The sequence below is a fragment of the Anser cygnoides genome, chromosome 20 (assembly GCF_040182565.1).
Source record: "Anser cygnoides isolate HZ-2024a breed goose chromosome 20, Taihu_goose_T2T_genome, whole genome shotgun sequence".
Lineage (NCBI taxonomy): Eukaryota > Metazoa > Chordata > Aves > Anseriformes > Anatidae > Anser > Anser cygnoides.
In genome coordinates, this window is record NC_089892.1 from 10,034,482 (window position 1) to 10,051,801 (window position 17,320).

The 17,320-nt window shown below is 51.5% G+C and overlaps 1 protein-coding gene across 11 annotated transcripts in view; it reads right to left on the reverse strand.

Moving 5' to 3' along the window:
- EHMT1 (euchromatic histone lysine methyltransferase 1) overlaps positions 1-17,320 on the reverse strand; it is a 115,602-nt gene that overhangs the window by 46,688 nt on the left and 51,594 nt on the right. For 9 of the 11 annotated variants that reach the window (XM_066980954.1, XM_066980959.1, XM_066980957.1 and 6 more), the window contains 3 exons: positions 14,989-15,076; positions 4,335-4,891; positions 1,646-1,687 (listed from right to left, as the gene is read on the reverse strand). In XM_066980954.1, the coding sequence (XP_066837055.1) occupies positions 1,646-1,687; positions 4,335-4,891; positions 14,989-15,076 (687 nt within the window). Of the gene's footprint in view, positions 1-1,645; positions 1,688-4,334; positions 4,892-14,988; positions 15,077-17,320 lie in introns of those variants that run through there. The other 2 variants (XM_048051569.2, XM_013182794.3) reach the window with 1 other exon arrangement.

The following is a 17,320-nucleotide window of genomic DNA, read 5'->3' on the forward strand; positions in this document are numbered from 1 at the left end:
TGCCTTTGAACTCCGCAAAGCACCGGCGTCCCAGGGGCTCTCACAGCCCGGGGGACGATATTTAAGCAAGAAACACCGGTGTCCGCTATAAAAAATGTCTCACAAGCAGATGACAGCGCCTGGAGGAGCTGTGGCAGCGCTGCTTTCCGCTCCCTCCACCGGTGCTGCGGAGTTGCAGTTTTCAGCACAGAGTCTTACAGCCGCTGCTGGGGAATCCTGACAGCTGCCTAAGCCTCGCCGTGGAGCACCAAGAACATTGATCAGACAAGATGCACGACCGATCCACCCCGTAACGCCCTTTCAGCTGCAGGTTGAGCACGCACCCACTGGAAGCGCGACCCCGCTGTGACTTGACCGCGACGGCAGCAGCCAGCAGTGCAGGCACAGCACCAGCACATCCAGCTGAAAACGAGGCAAAAGCACTGCACAAATCCACTTTCTAGCTCCCCGCGGTAACCCATCTAAGTAAGAAGCCCTACGTCAGCGGCAGCCTGCGGCCTCTTCACTCCTAAAAGATTCCCTGCACGGGACATCTGAGCACGGCCAGGCTCACACTCCTGGACCTCACACCTCCAGCACATACACACCGCCCTGAGCGCCAGGAGAGGACCTTCCATGGGAGCTCCTTCCAGGTCCAGAAGAGCCAACAGCAGCTCTTCAAATCAGATGGAGAGCGTTATTTCACTGTGCCCCTTTACTCTTCTTTTTCTTATTTTTTTTTATCGTCTCTCAAGGAGGCAATACCCCAACACCATCTCGGTTAGGACCTGCCCTTTGTTTAGAGGGTTGGAGCCCGCTGAGCAGTCCCAGGTGCTTGCAGACCACCAGCTGCCACCTGCCTGGCCCCGAGAGAAGAGGTTCTGAGGCCAGGAGCCCTGCTGGCAGCCCACAGCCCACGTCAGCGCGGCGCTGCTGGGCACGGACGCAGAAAACCAGGCCTTACAACGACAGCAACACCTGTGTGCACAGAGAGCAAGCAGCCGACCAGCCCCAGGATCAGCCCCAGAAGTGGCAGACAGCAGAAATAACCCACATAAGCCCAGCAGCTTCTACTCCGTGCTCCTCCTTCCTGCCCAGGCCCCCAGTTGAACTGGTACCCGCAGTTTGGGCTCACGTTGTGAAACGGATTAATTTCACTCTTTCTTCTGGGAGCTCGGTCCCCCCGACCTGGTTCTCCACACAGCACAGGAAAAATACCACCAAAGACGCACCTCTGGCTACGGCCTCGTGGTCACCACGCAATGACTGGGAACAGAACCTGGGATTCCCAACTCAGCTGCTCCTCCTATCTCAAGAGACAACTATGGGATGCTTTCACCGCCTAGATCCTTTATTCATTCCTCCCAGACACGTCTCAGTGAAGATAAATGCAGCAACTGCAGTTTCTGAGCAGGAGGGGCCTCCGCAAAGCTCAGGACACACACGCACACTTCCCTTTCAGTCTGCTGTCTCATCCTGGAAACTTTTGCTTTCTTAACAGAGTTGTAAACGGATTAAGAAGGAATGGAAGAAATTCGTCCAAAGGTGCAGTTTGTGCTAGTGCACCAACTGATCAGAAAGGGGGCAGAGCCAATGCTTCAACCCCTTCTGAGATCTCTGTTCTAAAACCCCCTTAACATGCGACAACATCAATTAAAATTGTCACCTGTTTCAGATTCAGCTTCGATCCCAGTTCAGGAAGCAAATCCTAAACAGAGAAAAAGCTGGTTAAATTCGTGAAAAAATTATTTGCTTCCTTTCAAAGGCCAATCTGCATGTGCAGAAAAGGCGACTGAGGTCCCCTGGCAGCTATCAGGTTGAAGAAAACAATTTTTTGGCCCCAGTGGGTTTCTACATGAGCCAGGGGGAACAAATGTTTATGCTTTGCAGGCACTAAAACACCTTTTCCCTCCTCTCCTTCTCTTAGGCAGCACGTCTGCAAGAGAAGTCTACCAAGAAAAGAGCAATGCTCTCAAAAAATTAACGAGGAAAACTCATGTGTCCTGTAACATGAAATTCTGGGTGGTTTCCACAACTTACTTCCTGCAGTACACCCACCTGCTCTCGTAGTGTTTTTGAAGGGGAAAAGGTGTGAATGTGGAGGCTGGTGCACGGAAAGTTATTGCAGCGCCGTGCTGACGAGCCCCTTGTAAGCTGCTCAGCAAAGAAATAATCGGGACAGAAAAATGACAGTGAGGAAGGACTCCGCTACTCAAAAGAAAATAATATGTAAATTCAAAAGACAATGAGGGAAAAATTAGGGACTAATTATCGGGAAGGCTGAACAAAGCAGCTGTTTTATTGTCTTGCAGAATGAGATCAATTCTTGGAGCCCAGTGGGTTCAGACGCAGAGGCTTGAGTGGGAAACATGTGAACAGCCTCTTCTCACCACCTCCTTGTGAACTTTGTTTCTTTCCCTATTTTAACCCCACGGAAAATGGCTGGGGCTGCACAGGACGGGCTCTGCACTTGTTACAGTGGCCTGAACAACTGCAGGCTTTGGCTTTTGAAGCCGCTGCTACTGTGCGAGCAAATAGCGATCACCACCACAACCACAGCACCTCGCGTAACGGAGCGATGCCAAAACACTCCCCAACGCTGCACGCAACCTTCTAGAGAGAGGCCTTAAAGCCCAAGGGGTTGCACAAAAATATTCTTTTGATGTATCATAAAATATGAATGATGAAAACACTCCTTCCTAACCTAGCTGTCGTCTTTTAGAAGGGAATTGCCTTTTTCAAATGCTCAGCCCCGCGAGATCTCTCCCTGTCAAATTCCACCAGGGTTTGGGGTTTTGCCCTGCCTCGTTTAAGCGCACAACAGGCTGCTGGAGGAAAGCTGCGAGGCCGTTTCAGTTGCAAAGCCTTGTTCGGACGAGGAAGCCTTACGCAGGACTTTCATCAGGCCGCGTGTGCTGCGTCGAGGCCTCCCCAGCCGCTAGCCAAAAAACACAGCAGGGGCGCGCGAGCGAGAGAATTCAAATGCAATCAGGGGAAGTCAGAGGGGAAATTAGCGGTTTGGGAGAATGGTTGGGAAATCATGGCAGGCGTGGTTTCTGCCCTGCTCTCGAGGCTGCGTGCCCACGAGGTTTGCAGGCTCGATGTGCTCTTTGGACTCCCACCTGCTTCCGGAGTCCCAGGTGGTGCGGCAGCCGAGGGCACCTTTCTCCATCTGTGTCTGGCTAGGTGCCACCAACCTTTTTTTTTTTTGTTGTTGTTCCCCCTTCCCCTGCTCCAGACCACAGTGATTCACAGCTCTTGAGACCTTTACATCGTACTACTGCTGTGCTGCAACATGTGGGTGACATCTGAGGATAATTTGCCTTTTGCTTGTCCACAAGATGCTGGTAGCTAACAGCAACCCGTTACAGCCGCTTTTACAGAGCTGCAGCAGCTTCCCATTTATTTCTGGGCGCCCCTCAGGCTGCCAAGAAGGGCTCGCAGCAATCCTCTCCTTGACCTAGGTACATGATGGTCTCTCTCCATCGTTAGACACAGCATGATGGAAGGATCTAGCTCATCGGAGCTAAATATAAAGTGTCACAGGGCTGGAGACCAAGTGCTCGCAGAAGAGATCTGCTTGTTCCCAGCATCTATTCCCTACCTCCCTACCTTCGGCCAAAAAAAGAACAACTTGGCCAATGTTTACGACAAACGAAGGCCCATTTCTGCTCACCCCCACTATTACTTGCAGGCACCAGATGACTTCAAATCTCCTTTTGCCTCCTAAACAACAGACAGATGTCTCTTTTATTAAGTGATGGTAAATCCACCCCCAAGGGTTGTGGAGGGAAGGTTTCTGACAAGGTGCGTTACTGTAGGCAACACATACGGAGGGAGAAAACATCATCTGGTTTACTACTTTAATGATAAGCAATGCAATCAAGTTGCCTAACATATCAGCTTCTTGACAGCTTCCAAGCTTAGGAGAAGCCTCAAGTTAACACGCTATGCTTAATTTCCTTTGGGTCAAACTTACAAAAAATCTAATTTGCTTCACAAGCAGCTCTGGATTTCAGCAAACGGCTGATGAGCAACACAGCCAAGAGAGAAAGGCCATTTAGTGTCTCTCATAGATCTGCTGGAGAAGGTAATTGATCAATTATATATTTAGCAACACAATGGGGAAGAGAGCTGATTGTGGCCATGTGACTATTTTAACACCTCTGTCTCTCTGCAGGAAGAGAAAAAATAAAAATAGAAAAATAAAAAGAATAAAAAAAAAAAATCAATCCTCTCAGTGGGACACCTCGGAATCACACGCGCTCCCATGCAGCAAGGTATCCCTCTCACGCGCTCAGAGAAAGCCAAGACCGATCGCAGCAGCAGCGCTGACGTCTGGGCGTATACATTACCAGGCTAGGGGTGGGTTTAGGCATTGTCTTCCGTGCTCTGTGGACCTTGACTTCAGTGTTAGCAGCGGTGGCTTTTTTAGCATCCATGTCCTTACTGCCCTCCCCAAGCTTGGCTGGCATCGTGGCTTGCATCTGAGAAAAGGTGCCCACAGTCCTCCCTTTGCTTGCTCCTCCTGGAAGGGTTTTTGCAGCATGGCCGGTGAGAGAAGCAAAGGTGCTGGTAGTCCTTAGAGGTTGCTCCTGTGCCATCTGCTTGGTTAGGATATATCCATTGCTCCCTGTTACAGAAGTCTGCGTGAAGTCATTAGCTTTCATATGGTTTTGCTTCCCAGTCTCACCATCTCGTTCCGAAATGCCATTTTCTGCTATCCTATTTAATTTAGTACTAGAGTCCTGCTGGCTCACTTTCGTATTGTCCTGAGTGTTTTTTGCTGGGTTTGGGTGGCTACCAGCTTCGCTGTGCTCACAGGAACCGTTGGTTTCACCGTCTACAGCCATTTTTGGTTCCCCCACTTGCTTTTCTGTAGCACTTTCATCTGCAGCCATGGCATTGAACCCTGGAGAAAGAGGGAGGGTAAGGAGAAGGGAGGAGAAAGAAAAGGGTCACAAGGGTCATCGAAACACACTTCGAGCGGCTAACAGAGAGGAAACGGCTCCCCAAACCACCGCCTGCTACATATATCCTTTCAGGATGCCTACTTACCTACCTGACTGGCCTGGCTGGATCCTCAGGTGGGGAAAAGTGGGGCAGCTCAGCTGAAAGCAGGGCACTCAATCTCACTTGCCTCAGCTGCCAATGTGGCCCTCTATTCCCAACTATGGATTTTTCAAGGTAAATATTATCTTTAGCTTTTCTAATAACTACATTTATTGGACCGTATGTCAACACCTCACACGTCAAACAAAACGCTGCCCGATCTTGCGCTCACATCTCTGGCAAGGCTCTTCACAGTACCAGACTGACACAAGGAAGGCCTGCCGGTGGAGCTGGTCGGGGACGCTTCTGTGGCACAGGCACAGCTCAGGGGCCACAGGGAATAACTGCCTCGCAGACACAGCTCTGCAGGCACCATTGCCCACCCAAAACCACTCTTTCACAGGAAGCAGCAGCACAGGAGCAGGACTCCCAGTGTCATTTCAGAGGCAACAGCCGGATTAAACACGGGGGGGAAGCACGTTAAATGCAATTCTAGCCTAAAACAATTACATGATTAAAATGTAGCAAGGTCTTCACAGATTAAAAGCTCGCTCGCAGATAAAACTGGAGTGTCCATGCAAAGAGGTTTTTTTTCTCCCTTCCAAATATTCCCATGCTCCCCCTCCAATACTTTTGTCCCACCAGATTTCAGGCCCGAGCTGACAGAATCCAAGTATGAACACCATGTACTTGCAGAAAGGTTTCCAGCATGACAAACTAGCAGCTCCCCAGGCAACCAGGGATGATAACAATTCACTGGCATGTTCAGCAAAATGATTAAATCAACCTGCTGTTAGGGATTCCTCGTACTGTTTTCCTTCCAGAGGCCAGACAGTTATGAAAAGCATCAGAAGTACCACCAGCTAGAGCTTTGTCAGGGTGGGCTGTCAGAGCAGGCAGGACTGATTTACAGCCAGCTCGAATCAAAGTTATTTTAGCCCATAGCAGAGCCCAGAAGGCAAACCGAAGGCCAGCTCTGCACACCAGACCAGCAAGCTGGTATCAGCATCTCGCTCCACGCTGCTCTTGAAGCCCAAACACTCACGGAGGTCGATATCCTGAACATCTCTGCTGATCTGGCAAATACCCTACGCAAGGCTGAAGCATGAAGAGGAGCCCAGATTCTGGATCTTGGGATGTCAAACCCGACATTCCTGGGCTCCTGGTTTGAAGCCACGCTGTGCCAGACTTTGCTGCCTGCCTCCGAGTGTACGGGCAGATCAAGGCAAACACCAGCAGGGCTGGGGGAGTGCAGAGCAGCAGCACTGCACCACTGCTTCCACTTTTCCCTTTTAAAAGCATCCATTCAGTTCATTTTCTTACCCTTCGGTTGACCTCAAAGATCTGTTTTGATACCAATTCCTGTACAAACAGCACCCACAGATGTCACCTCTAAAACCAATGCATTCTAGTACCTGAAACTACTATATTAGTCCCCAAACCTGCTTTTAGACGCTCATCTGGGACTTGAAGACAAACATTTCCAACATCAGCTTCAGAGCCTTGACTCAGTCAATACACTCAGACCATCCAATCCGACCTCCAGCTCAAAGCACAGCCAACACTGAACTGCAGCCAGGCGCTCAGAGCTGGCCCAGGTGGGTCTCCATGACCTCCTTCAGCCCTCGACCTGCCCAGCCTCACCCTAACCACAGATTAAGTGGAGACAGCCTCGACCCTGCCTTGTAAAACTCTGCCCCTTGTTTTGGGCACTAAACACCTTATTGTAAGGTGTCTTCAAAGCCTGACAATGTTTGGTAGCTCCTCCCTGAGGTTCAATGTGGGCAATGTGTGCTGAGGGGACGCTTGTGCTACGCAGACCGTTCCCCACCAAACCCAGCCAGGCTGCCGTCATCTCCCACGTGGGCGCTGCAAGGCAGAGCTGGGTGAGCTCTGAAGAGAGCAGGGGCACAACCCCTCCGGCACGCAGGAATTTAGTGGCTCTCCAAGCACGACTCCAAGTCAGCAGCCCTGTCTGCTGCCGTCTCACGGCTCCCAGACCACCTTCTGTGTACTGAAAGCTCTGATAAGGCGCACAAGGGTTTGCTTTGGGTAGCGACGACTCTGATTAGGAGAAGGTAAAGTGCTACTATGTGTTCTTTCACTGTTATTTGTCTATTTGAGAAATCTTGGGCAGGGGCAGCAAACAGCTGTGCACCTACTCTTTCAACCCTTATTTCTCATCCTGTATCAAGTGTCTTTAGAAGACCACGCTAGTGCCATTTAAACAATTCTTTCAGCAAAGTCAGCACCAAAACAAAGCAAAAAATGGGCTCCCTAATCACAGCTGGAGGTTTCTAGTGCTCAGCAGCAGGCACCTGGCCGAGTGAGGCCTTCAGTATTTGTTGATTCAAAGGCTGTGCACTCCCACCAGAACAGTCAAACAACTTCAGTGGCTGAGCATTTGATAAACAGAATAAGCAGAGCGCTAAAATTGCTCTACCTGCCAGGAAGGCAACCAAAACAAGGTAAATTAGAGCACTGCCCTAGGGAAAAGAATAACTGCATTACCCCTGAAAGCGTAACGGACTTTATGAATCCATGAGGCTAAAATTAAAATCCCACATACAGCTTACCCCTCACACTCTTAGTAAGTGTCCAAAACGCAATCTGACTGACTGTGGCAGTGCCAAAAATCTCTACAAACAGACACCACACCTCCAAATCTGCATTACTAGAAACTTGACAAAACAAAGACATGAAATTTCACCATCCCTAAAGGCGCACAGAAGCGGAGAACTTGACAGCAGTTGGCAGGGGTATCGGCATGGTTTAAGAGGACCGCGCACACGCGCTGCCCTACCGTAAAGGACCGCAGGGCAAAGCAAGGCCACACCGCCTCCAGCCCCAGCCCAGGCCAGCCACGCCGGCCGCACGGCAGCGGCAGCTACCACAGGCCTCGGGCAGGCCCGTCCTGCGGCTGCTGGGCTGGGGAAGCTCGGCCCCTTCCTCCTGCTCCCTGTTCTGGCAGCACTGAAACAATTTCATGACTTGGTTACTTCAGGGTAACGCTGTTTCCGACAGACTGAGCCCGCACGGTGCCCAGCTCGGTGAGCCCACCAGCCTGGGCCGGCCTCCAGGAGATCAACCCAGGGCCTCACCTGGGCATCGGCCTACAGCCACCCCCACTAACAACCGGCTCGTCAGGAGCTACGTTGCTAATTAATATGTGCTAACCCAGTCAGGCCACACAGCCAGAGCAGCCGTGTGGTGACAGGGACACAAGGAGCCCGGGGCTCCGGCCTCGGCTCCCTAGGCGCGTTCGCACGTCTGACCACGGCCAGCAAGTCTTGGGCACACGCTTCCAGCAGCGCACGTCTGCAGGCGCTGCCGAACAGACGTAATTCAACTTGTATTTACATTTCTGCTGAACGGGGGCCTACAGAAGGGGATGGGAACACAAACTACAGAGAGCAGGAATCTCACCTGGGATAAATGCTGGATAAAAGCCTACAGGAGCTCTTCAACAGCACCATGCAGCTGAAGAAATGCTTGTTCCTTACAAGACTTTTTCATCTCCCCTTTTCTCATTTTCCAAAAAAAAGGTTTAATTGCAAACCTGCTAAAATCTTGTCAAATATACTTCATGGAAATGAGTTCCATGGGTCAATCACAAGTTTTTCTTGAAATGAAGGCTTCAACTGAAGCCTTTTCTGCTCATGCTGGGAATGCAAGTGAATAAAACCCTAAAATCAATTACTTCTCTAAAACTTTACAACTTGACAACACTCATTTTGTTCTAAACAGACCTAGACTACATTTCATCTGTATTCTCCTCTTTCTCCAACTCCCTCTTTGTTCTTTAACCAAAACTGAAGATAGAAAGACACAGCCCATTTCCCCAGATGTGTAACCTCCGTTTCTAGAAGCATCCTGGTATCTCCAGAGATGCCTTATGCACACCCCATGCCATATTCAGCAGTAAAAGCCAGTCACATTGTCTACAATGCCCCCTGCACCCCGACACAAGCATTCCCAATTCATTTTAAATCAGCAAGGTGTGGGACTGGTAACACTCCCAGAGGTTGACCTGTTCGGCCACGCGCTCACCCGCGAGGTGTCAGAAGCTGATACCAAGCTGAAGCAAAGTTCAGTCAATGTGCACCTTCTAGGAGTTAGCTACCTTTTAGTAACAGAAGGAATTCAAGGCTTAGAGAAGTATGCAGATATATGACCCCTGCAACTCCACAAGCAAAGAATAATCAGTAATATATTTAAATGGGCGCTCTGAATTAACAGCTCATTGAGAGCAATGAGGAGTTCACACCCTCCCACCTCCACAGGCTCACACAGACCCTTTGCAGCAGCTTCCGTCTGAAGCTTTCTTCTCAATATCAAACACAGCTACTCAAAATTAAATTAAGACTCCGATGAAGAGAGCAGAATCTTGAGAAAGGAGAGGAGAGGCTAAGACAGATAGGCTGAGGACATTTCATCTAAACTAAGATGTCTAAAATATCTCAAAAGGGGGGTGCCACTAAGCCACCATTGCCACCAACAGAGAGAAGAAAGCTCAGACAGCACGGTCTGACTTAACCGTAGACATCTGTCCTCGGGTAAATCACCGCCTGGATGCATCTACCACGTGTAGGCAGAAATGAGGTGGACTAGTTCAGAATTAGAACGGTAAAATAAAAATACCTGAATTAGGCAAAACGAAACCCATCTCTGAAATCCCAGCCCAGACTCCTCTCCGCTGCCTTCACCTGCCATCCGTCCATCCGGCAGAGCCAGGCTTGGCTCCTGTCCTGCCCCGGACGGTGCCAGCGCCTGCCCTCGAGCACAGCAGGACAGATGCTCGGCCACCGGCAGCCGGAGGGAACCGAATCACCACTGCAGGTACAGCAGGGGACTGGTACCCACCAGAAACTTCCCCTGTGCAAGCAGCCAGGTGACCGGCTCAAAGCTCTGTAGTAACCTCAGAACCCTCCAAAAAAAAAATAAAAGTCTTAAATATGTTTTTTTAAACTCATATCTCTGCTCCGTGAGACAAAACAAGAAAAATATGCAAGTGTTATGAGCGTTACTCCAAGCCAAACGGCAGTCATTGCTAGGTTTGAGGGGAAAAGAAAAAAGATCCTACAAGTGAATGCAAAATTATCTGATCTGGAACTTTAACACATTTTCCTGAGCATCTTGGTACTGAGCACCGGTGGAGGCGAGACACACGGCTGCTCACATCCGGCGAGGCATTTCCAACGCGCTTCTTGCGTGCTCACAGTGGAAGGAGGGCAGGGCAGCCTTCAGGTGCTGCAGGGGCAGTGCCACGCTGAGCGAAGCACAGGCAGGACTTAAACGAAAACTCATGATTTGGAACTCCAGTAGGCAACAGTGAGTAGGTGATAGGTGAGTACTGCAAACATTTATGTTTATAACACACACATTTCACAGATTTTTATCCTAAGCACTTGCAGGTCACCTTTAAAACACCACAGATAGCACAGGCATTTATCTGCTATCCAACTGTCCTGCTGGAAAAAACTTTCAAAAGCGAGAAACACACCTGCTTGCTCCTTGGGTTGCAGTTCCTCCTGCCCCTTCCTTCTCAAAGTGAAACAAAATTGTGAAGCAGAGAAAAGCCCAGCTGAAATAAAAAGGTTGCCGAAGAGATGCAAGCTGAAACAGTACAGACCAGTAAGAAATGAGAGACTGAGATCCTCTGCTCCATTGGAAAGGAAAACCCCACCTCTGTCATTCAAGCCAAAAAGCTGAGTGTTTTGAAGCCAAGAAATGAAGAGAATTATAAGTTTCAGGCCAAAGTTCCTCTCTGGAGTGAGTTATTGATGGTCTGGTGTTTTTTTTCCCCCTGTTTACATCTGTGCAAGCAGATGACATCCATCTGAGAGCTTGGCTCTGTATTTCCATGATGCAAGTGCCACCCCTCCTACTGTCCTGGAGTACACAGGCACCTGTGGGAGCCCGCCTCCCATCTCCTGCACGACCTACCAATAGCCAAAACAGGGAAAAACAACAGCAAAAAAATGTCTTCTGCTGTTATATGCTCCACACTGAGCTTACACAGGTTGAACAAGTGGGATTCAGGTTCTTGCCGATGAGCCACCCACGAATACTGGTGGACTGAAGGCTGTTTAATGTCCTGCATGAAATTAATTTGTTCCTTTGCTCTGGGATGGGGTCCACAGTGTCATGGGGCCGCAAGGCCCCAACCTGGCCATGCCCGGTGATCGCAGCGCTCCCGCTCCCCGCAGCTGCAGACCCGAGCACGGCGAGCACCTGACGGGCTGTCAGGGCTTGGGTGAACACGTCGAGTGTCTAATGAGCATCGTTTTGTTTTATCTGCACTCCTGGCTGCCGGTCTCAGCAGGGAATCCCAGTGCTGAGCAGGTCAAGGCAAGGAGATTATTCTTTTCCTCCTTTTAGAGCAGCCATCTCTACACCTGGGAATGCAAAGGTTGCAGCGGCTCAGTGGAGAGCAGCACGTTCCTCACCCTCGGCAGCTTCCTATCTGCAGTAAGAGGGAGAGGAAAAAAAAAAAAAGAAGAAGAAAGAGAAACGGCCCCTCCAGGAATTTAAAACCCTGATGCTCTCTAAAAGCAGTTTTAAGTTTATTTGAGAGCAAAGTGACTGTGCATGTCTCATCCAGCAGCGCTGCTCTTGTAAGCAGCTGCCTCGGGTGAAGTCTGGGAAAGGCTGAGCGTAATGGAGAACTTCGTTACCGGCTGCCCTCCCTCCCTGCTCGCCCTGCTGCGGCTGGAGTGGGGCTTCCCACCTCTGGGGCTGAGGAGTAAAAGGAGCAGTTGGCCTTGAAAACTCCAGCAAGACGCGCCACGGAGATGGGAGCTACAGACTTCAGGAGAACTGAAATCCCTTGCACTTCTTTCGGGAAACCTCTCTTTAACTAGTTTCTGAGTCAGACTACATACAGTACAGTCTAATAAAACCGTTTCCGCTCATCTCTTCCAACTCCCTGCCCCTTTTGCCTGTCAAAGGGGAAGAGAGACCTAAACTTTTACCCACACATAAAACCAAACTGCAATGTTTCCCCACGGATGACAAAATGCAGTCTCATCCACAGCTTTTTTTCCTATCCGCATTGAGCAATTTTACACAGAAGGAGACATTAAGCCTAATGAGCAGCTTAACCTGAGCTTTACACAGGCTGGGAATCAATCCCAGAATCGGAAATTAAAGCACCAAGAACACCTGAAGATCTCGTTCCTATAGATGTATGTGAAATTTATAGTTCAATTACTTCTCTTCATCAGTGCCAGGATGAGGCTAGCAGAGGACGTGCCAGCTGACAGCAACGGCGCATTGCTGCAATACCTTTCCCTCGAGGAACAAAGAAGGAAACACCACGACTGCATCCCAGCTCCAGCTCCCCCCCGGAGCCCCGACCTCCAGGCTGCTCCCCGAGCACCCCCCGAGGGCTCGTTCCCGTGCAGCCACGTCCCAGCCATCCCAAAAGGCAGGCTGGCACGCCGAGGGTGGCCGAGATAGGGGGCACAGGGCCTCACAACGCCCGACTGCAAACTGGGCAGTTCAGCTATCGCTGCACAAGCGCTGGAGCCTTCCCTGCAAGAGACGACCTTCAGGGACAGTGGCGGTGCCAGACAGCAGCTCGCAGAATCATAAAGCCACCGAAGGGTTTGGGCTGGCAGCTGCAGGCGCTGCTGCAGCAGGGCCAACGTGCCTTGCTTGTGGGGCAGGCTGCTAAATCTCATTTAAAGTTGCAAGCTACCTGAATTCCCTGGCACGGAGAGAACAGAACTTTGTATGCAGATGGGTAACACACACACAAAAAATATTTGGTGTGGCAGTAGCAGAGCTGAGACACATGCTGCCACAGTTCGAATGGGGATCTGATACCAACCTCAGTATCGGTACCGTTCTGAGTCAAGGGAGAGTAAAAAGGGGGTTAAACACAGCAATTCACACTAAATCTTTAACCCAACTAGCACCTTTAGTCAGCCTTTGGGTTTGCAAGTTCCAGCCTCTGGAAGTTTTAGATCTCAGATTCAATATCCACAGATAGCCTGCCAAGGGAATTTTCCCAAAGGGAACAAAACCCAGGAGAGATCTAGCTTCGTGTTACAGGCGACAGTTCCTACCAAACAAAAATTGATCTGCTCAGCCTAAACCAGGACCCGAAAGCAGCAGTAGCCTTGTGGGGATGCCCAGTTCCAGGCATCCTCCTCTGCAGAGGAGAGAGAAGTTTAAAAGACAAATCTCAGGCGGGGGGGTCCTCATCCAGTCCGCACAGCCCATCTCCACCAACTGCTTCCATCCCGCAGTTCGGAAACTGGGCTCAAAGAAAACGTTTCGTTCCAACTTGCAAGTCTGCTGTAATGACTTCACGTTCACATCACGCTCCGAAATGTAAATTCCCATGCAAACGCTGAACGCTGTTACTAGCGGGCTTTCGGACCGTTGGCTAATTGAACCCCTATGACGATCACAGCTGGTTAACGAAGGTCAGCTAAGAACAATGCGTACAGCGCAGTGACCAAGCAAACCATTGTCTTTTACACATGTGGTATGTTTGGGAAGAAAAAGGACACAATCCGACTGTTACCACAAGAATGGAAACTACGCAGTTCAGAATTTAGGACCCTTTCTGCCCTGGTAACAGAACCGTACAGCAAGCTGAAGCGCCTGAAAGTTGAGCACCTTGTGGAGTCTCAGGACTGCTCCTGCACAGGGAGGGGTCTCAGCTTCTTTTTCACACAGAGTCATTTGCTTTTAGTCAAAATCGGTCAAGACATACAAGGCATAAAGTTTCTCTATTCCAACCCTCATCCTGCTTTTTCACCTCCCTGGACTCTTGACACTTACCTTGAGATCATCCTAGAGCTAAATAAACTCGCATGATGCTCCTGAGCCAAGCAAGGCAAGGGATCAAAGCTCGAGTCTCTGGCCAGAGCAACGCACCCCCACACCGACATCTCAGACTTCATTTCTGGTCTTCCCAGATCAGAGGTCCACACGTGGCTGGCGTCAGCAGCAACTCTCACGTGCTTCCAGTTAATACGCAAACACCGTGGCCACATCTGACAGAGCATTCAATATTCTGCTTGTTCTGAGCTTTACTTTCTAACCAGAGCAACTTGACAAAACATTATGCTGGACAGAAGAGAACAAAAAGGCAATGCTGTACTCACACGGGTCTAAAATAAGTACAAAACTTTGTTTCTAGCTAAGGCTGGGTATTTTGATGGGGTCAGTCCAGTGCTATTCTAGTGTTCTCTTACGGAGAGGAGAACAAAAATAACACCAAATCCCTACAGATCAATGAGAAGTAGATACTCAAGGAACAACGGAGCCATGAAAAGGGGGGAAAAAAGATAAAAGGGTTGTGTGTTTCATTTCTCCCTAATCCCATTGACATTTATTAAGCCCTCAGATCTGTGTGTGCGCCTCTCACACACAGCCACATAGGAAAGACTTCACCAAACTAACACACGCACTGCAGCCTGCAAAGTAAAAGCAAGCAGAGACAACGCAGAAGCCACGAAGCAACCCTGAAGGGCACCAGGTGCCGAGAGTCTCCCCCCACCAGCTATCCTGCAGCGACTGGTGCCTCCAGAGCAACAGAGAAACTCAAAGGAAAACAGAAAGTTAACGTTAATAGAGAGGAGAAGGGCTAGGTCACCGTGTGGCTCAGAGTTCAGTTAAAACCAGCCACACAGAGGAGGTTCAAAGCAACTCAAGCCTCCTTTGCGTTTCACAGCCACACCAAAGCAGAAGTGAAAATCAGATATACGTCCGTAGGTGGGTGGAGATGGATGGACTGCAAAGCAACTTTGCATCCGCCAGGGAAAAGCCCTGCTCAGGGTAACACAGGAGGAGAACAGAGCCACTCTTTCCGTGAGAGCACATCCGAGACCCCTGGGGCACAGAGCGCATCGCCGAGCCCCAGCTCTCGTTCCCAGCTCGCCACGTGCCGACCCCAGGAGCCAGGCTGAGGTCTGGCCCCCCGCCCAGGCAGGTGCTCACCTTCCTCCTTGTTGTTGGTGATGTCTTTCAGCAGCTCAGTCTTCATGCAGGCGTCTTTCCTTGTCTCTCCCTTATTCAGCACTGTTCGCTAAGGGTGGGGAGAGAAGGGATGGGGGAGAAAAAGAGATTTCGAGGTTTAGCTCCGTGCCCATACACACGCTGCGTTTAAACCAACAGACGGTCATGGACATATCCTGTTTATAGCACGGGCAAACCTCATTCTGCCAAATAACGCTGCCAGGAAACTGCCAAGGCGCAGGTCACAGATAAAGGGCTGGAAGGCCTGTCCCAGCCGAGCCCAGCCCGCCCCAGGGGCAGCGGGGCCGGACCCGCGCTCGGCCGAGACTTCGGGTCCCCGGGTAAGAGGCAGCCAGGCAGTTCTGAACGCAAAGGGTCCGGGAACCCAGCCCAGCGTGTCTGTACGCTGAGAAGGTCGCGAACGGCATCCCGAGGAAGTGACCCTCACTCCCCCAGACCGCTTCGGTCGTGGGGAGGAGGAGGCAGAGGGACCGCGTTTCTCACTGCGCACCATCTATCCACCAGCGGGCCAAAGTACGCGCCTGTACCTCTGCTCTCCGTGGTTCGTCCACACGTAACTTACAAAGTGCAAGCCGCCAGCGAGCTACACCTAACTCGTCATTCCTACATCCATGTTTATTAAAGCTCACGAGCTCGTTTTTTAATTCCATAGAAAGCAATTTTTCTTTTTTTTCCCCCCTTCTCTTTTTGTGCGGAAAGGGAACAGCTGCTCTCTCCTCCGCCTTTCACACGCCTGGCGTCGCATTGCTGGATCAGGTTTGCAGCCCTAATACCTCTCCTGTCGCCTTTTTCTTGGAGGGGGGGGGTGACCAGACAAAAAAGCCACCGAAACAAAGGAAAAAGGTATTAAATAAAACAAAACAAAACACAGAGAAGAAGGGGTCCTTTGCCGCAGCTCTCTGGTTCAGCAGAGGAGCCCGGGGAAGGCGCGGTGCCAGCCCCGGGGCCGGGTGAGGCCGCCAAGGGCTCGCTGCGTGCGGCGCAGGAGGAGAATAAGCCCCCGGTCAAGCCAACTGTCGCAGGCCGGCACGGAGAGCAGATGGTGCCTGCAGCCATGCAAATCAAAAGGTTTAAGGCGCGCTGAGCGATAAAGGGGGGAAAAAAAAACAACAACAAAACCAACGAGCCTGCCCATCTCCCACAAAGCAAGCAGGAGATAAGAAATACGCACGAAGGCCCATCGGCCTCCAAAGCACCGCCAGGCAAAGCGGGCTCTGCAGCGAGCCCTTCCCCAGCACCACTCGCTGCTTGAAGCTACCGGGGGCACGGGCCTCGGGGCCGCCGGCAGGAGCCAGCGCGTGATTTTGGCCTGCGCGTGAGCTCAGGGGCCAGCCGCGCTGCAGTGCGGGCTCCTCGCCAGGGGGATCCCGGGGCGGGCAGCGAGAGCCCTGCAAGGGGAGCTCGGGGCGCCCGCGGGGTGCACGGAGCTGGCACCCCGAAGGATTGCTCCTCTCGCGAGCAGGAAGCTGTGGGCGGCCGGCACCGGGACTAACACCGCACGTGGCCACGGCAGGAGGAGCTCGGGCAACAAGCACGCGGCCTTCAGGCTTTAACAGAGAGACAAAAAGCAAGCTCAGGGTGTGAGCATTTGAAACCTCGGCTCAGCCAAAGGATCGGGCAGCCTGACACAAAGCACGCTTCCAACAGCTTCCACCGAGAACCGGCCACGGAAGCACAGCCTCGCGCTTGGGCACAGGTCAGCCGTTCTTTGCTAAGCCGGTGACACGCGTCCCTGCTGCGAGCATCGACAAGTAAATCCTTCCTCTCCTCCGCCCAGACTTCTTGTAAACTGGGAACAACTCCGTTTCCCTGCTGGATTTACCCTGGTGCTAGAGCAACGTGGGGAGCTGTGACAGGCCGCAGCGCTGTCGGGAGCTCAGACCCGCAGCTCACCCGTGGGCACGAGCACCCGGCCCTGGCCAGAAAGACGGAGCCTCAGCTCATGTCACGGGGAGCAGCCGGCCTCCCCGGCCTTTGTTACGACAAAGAGAGGTCTGGGCATCCCCGCTGTTGGACTGACTCCTGCTGAAAGCCTCGGGATTTCCAGCAGGCCGTTCTCATCCATCCGAATCCTTGTTTTCCAAGCAGCATCCCCGCTCCACACAGAATTCACGCTCTCCCTCCCAGGGGGACGTTGCCGCTGCTCAGACCACGAGGCCTGAAGAGAAGCCGCTGCAGGAACCCCGGAGCGGAGCAGCTAAGGAACACGCTCCCTCCTCTCTGCAGTGAAGAGGAGCACGGAGCCGCCCCGGACCCCGGCCGGAGCTCTCGAAGCAGCGTTCCCAGCGCCGAG